Source organism: Colobus angolensis, unplaced genomic scaffold (assembly GCF_000951035.1).
Source record: "Colobus angolensis palliatus isolate OR3802 unplaced genomic scaffold, Cang.pa_1.0 Scaffold77, whole genome shotgun sequence".
Lineage (NCBI taxonomy): Eukaryota > Metazoa > Chordata > Mammalia > Primates > Cercopithecidae > Colobus > Colobus angolensis.
The window spans coordinates 2,528,085-2,531,236 of NW_012121487.1; the positions used below are offsets into that span (position 1 = coordinate 2,528,085).

Consider the following 3,152-nt stretch of genomic DNA (forward strand, 5'->3'; position numbering starts at 1 on the left):
CAATCCCAACACTTTGGGAGGCCGAGGTGGGCAAATCACCTGAGGTCGGGAGTTCAAGACCAACCTGACCAACATGGAGAAACCCCGTTTCTACTTAAAATACAAAATTAGCAGGGCATGGTGGCACATGCCTGTAATCCCAGCTACTCGGGAGGCTGAGGCAAGAGAGTCACTTGAACCCAGGAGGCAGAGGTTGCAGTGAGCTGAGAGAGCACCACTGCACTCCAGCCTGTCAACAAGAGCAAAACTCCGCTTCAAAAAAAAAAAAAAACCAGATGATACAAAATGTATTTTTTTAAAGTACAAAGTTGTATACAGAGTGTAAACACTTAATGCTTATTCAAAGAGTAAGTAGTGGCAAAAATTCTTTGCAATTGGGTAACAAAATTTCAACTTCTAGGAATGTTTCCCTCTTCTATGTCCTTTTGAGAGCCGCCACCATCAAACACTTCACAGACTCAACTGAATTACCATCTCTTCAAGCACAGAAACCACATATTATTCATTTCTGTGTCTCCTGCATAGGGCTAACTCAGTGTTTATTATAACTAAGCTAAACTCCAAGACAGGAGCTTCAAATCACCTCAGGCCCAATCCAAAACTGAAAAAAGACAAACCCACTTCTCAGAGTTTAGGAACAAAAATATACTGACAGAGAACAAAGCCATAGATACTTTGTGCTACATTAGCTTCCCTTATCACCAAATTCAGAGTCGATTACTAACACTGCAGAAATACATTTGCGACAATAAAAATAATACATAAAAAACATGGATCCTAAAGTTCTACTGTCAACATGTTCAAATACTATCATAGACTCCCTCACCTTAAACTCATACTAACATCCACACACCCGAACAAAGAAAATGAAAGGTTTTCAAATGAGACCTAAATATAAATTGGCTCTATGTCATTACACTTTAAGTTCCTAAAATCATATGTATAAATCATGTGATTGTGCTTATGCTCATCTTCTAACTTGAGGGCCCAGTGTCTTTCATCAGATTCTCAGAAGGATAAATGACCCCCCCAAAACTTTTAAGAACCACTAATCTAGCCTATCAAGAAACATCCCATTTTCCAGAAGAATACAGTTAAGTTGGCTTAGTTCATGCATTCTTCCCTCATATTCACAGAGGGTATTCTTACTATATGAAATCAATCTTTCAAAGGATTCCTTCAGCCCAGCCAAGAAGTTCCAACATCCACAGGAACAATATATTAACAATCACCAGAACCCAAAAACAGTTCTCTCATTTTAATTCCACACTGCTTCACTCAACTTAATATCTACCACTGTCAAAACAACTCCCCTCAGGTTGTACCTAGGCTATTTACAGAGACACCTTGATTATCCTCACCCCAAGGCATGGATGATTTATTGAACAGGCAGTCAACAAATATTTGTTGAATGAATGAAAAAGGATCCTTCCTCCCACAGATTTCAAGTTAAGCTGTTAGCCACCCATGCAGCTGCTCTGGTAAAGGTTAAGCTGTGAAAGTCTTCTCTCCCTCACACATACAACCTCAAGTGTCAGAAATGCTCTGCTTCCCCCATAAACAAAATAATATAGCCATAGGTATGCATTTCATACAGGTCAGACTGGGCAAGGACGTCTACTTTCCACATACATATCTGACACCATCGGTCTCCTCCAAATACAATCCAACCAGTCATATGTGCTCCTATCTTTCCAGCATACTCAGATTTGCCGACAGACTTCCTGAGGCACCATGGTATGCTGAATATACTGCTGCAGTAGTAGTGAAAATATGGGAGTTACAGTCTCAACTTTGTCACCAATTTAACACGCGGCCTTGGAGAAGTTCTCTCCTTATGCCTAAATTAACTATTTTGTAAAATGGAAGAAAGCATCCTACCATTTTCACAGATTTAGTATCACAAAGAAACTGAAAGCGCGTTCTTATTGTATTGTAAACTATTACTATAAACCCGCGACAACAAATAAGGCCACCCATTCTTTACAGCTTTGTAGCAATGATTCCGTTGAAGATATTTTGGGCCTTCACATTTACACAACTCACTCTAACCAAAGGCACAAACTATTCTTAAGACCACAACTGGCTATGCCAAGTTTCTCCCCTCCATGACCTCACAGACACATGCTGTATAGAACACTACCATTGCCACTCTTTCCCAACAAGTAACTAGCGGCTCCCAATCCCTAAAATACACGCACATACCAACCTGCAAGGAACCTCCCAACATTTATTCAAGAAATAAGCTAACTTACAAGGGGAACTCCATTACACTTACACAAATAAAGGCAAACTCTTCCGGAAACACTTTCCATCCTCGCATACACACACCAACACAGCCGCTACACATCAACAGACCATCTGTCTTCTAGACCAAAAACACCTCTTTCCACGGAAAAACTAATCAGTGACATTTATTAAACTTACAACACTGAGATCATCCTGCCGTTCCTACATACCATTCAACGCGGCAGGGACACCACAGACCTTGTCACACAGGTAAACTCCCCTCTCAGGATCGTGTCCTCGACCACTCTTATCCCTTAATTAAACACACACAAACTGGACTATGGAGGAGGCTCCGATCATGCCTACAAACACAAACTAACCTGTCAGGGGCACACACGACTCCGCCTCCACTCGCTTACTTTCCAGCCCCCTCCGGGAGTCCGCCTGTCAGGGACACCCCTTCACCCCGCCTGGAGGGACTTCCCGGTAGGCTCAGGATCCCCCTCCCTGCTCTCCCCTCCCCCATCTTCACCACTGCTCTCCCGGAGGTCCAGGTCCGGGAGATGACAGTGGCTCCCAGGAAGCCCAGGATTCGATCGCTGAGAGAGTGCTTAGGCCCGAAGGCCTGCCCAAATCGTTCTACTCACCGTGTCGGAGGCCGAGGCCGAGAGCGACGAGAGTGCAGGGAAGTGGGGAAGAGGGGGTGGCCGCCAGGCTCCTCCGCTTCCCTGGGTCCACGGCGGATCCCTCCCGCTTGTCAGGAGGCGGCCAGCGGGTAAGCTGACTGGCGGAAATGCGAGAGAGGAGAAGGGAAAGGTGGAGGCTAAAGGGGGCAAACTGAGGGGAGGCGGGTCCCGCAACCGAGACTGGGATCGTCTCCCCTCCGCAAAGCGAACCCAAAATGGCGGCGGGAGCGGCGGCGG

The 3,152-nt window shown here is 45.1% G+C and overlaps 2 protein-coding genes across 3 annotated transcripts in view; one reads left to right on the plus strand and one right to left on the minus strand.

Annotated features, from left to right (window-relative positions):
* ASH1L (ash1 (absent, small, or homeotic)-like (Drosophila)) overlaps window positions 1-3,152 on the minus strand; it is a 251,011-nt gene extending 247,859 nt beyond the window's left edge. For both annotated transcript variants that reach the window (XM_011928346.1, XM_011928345.1), the window contains exon 1: window positions 2,877-3,152. The gene's annotated coding sequence lies outside the window, so the exon portion shown is untranslated. The remainder of the gene's footprint in view (window positions 1-2,876) is intronic.
* LOC105502045 overlaps window positions 2,781-3,152 on the plus strand; it is a 9,955-nt gene continuing 9,583 nt past the window's right edge. The window contains exon 1 of the mRNA XM_011928344.1: window positions 2,781-3,004. Within this exon, the coding sequence (XP_011783734.1) occupies window positions 2,793-3,004 (212 nt within the window). The 5' untranslated portion in view covers window positions 2,781-2,792. The remainder of the gene's footprint in view (window positions 3,005-3,152) is intronic.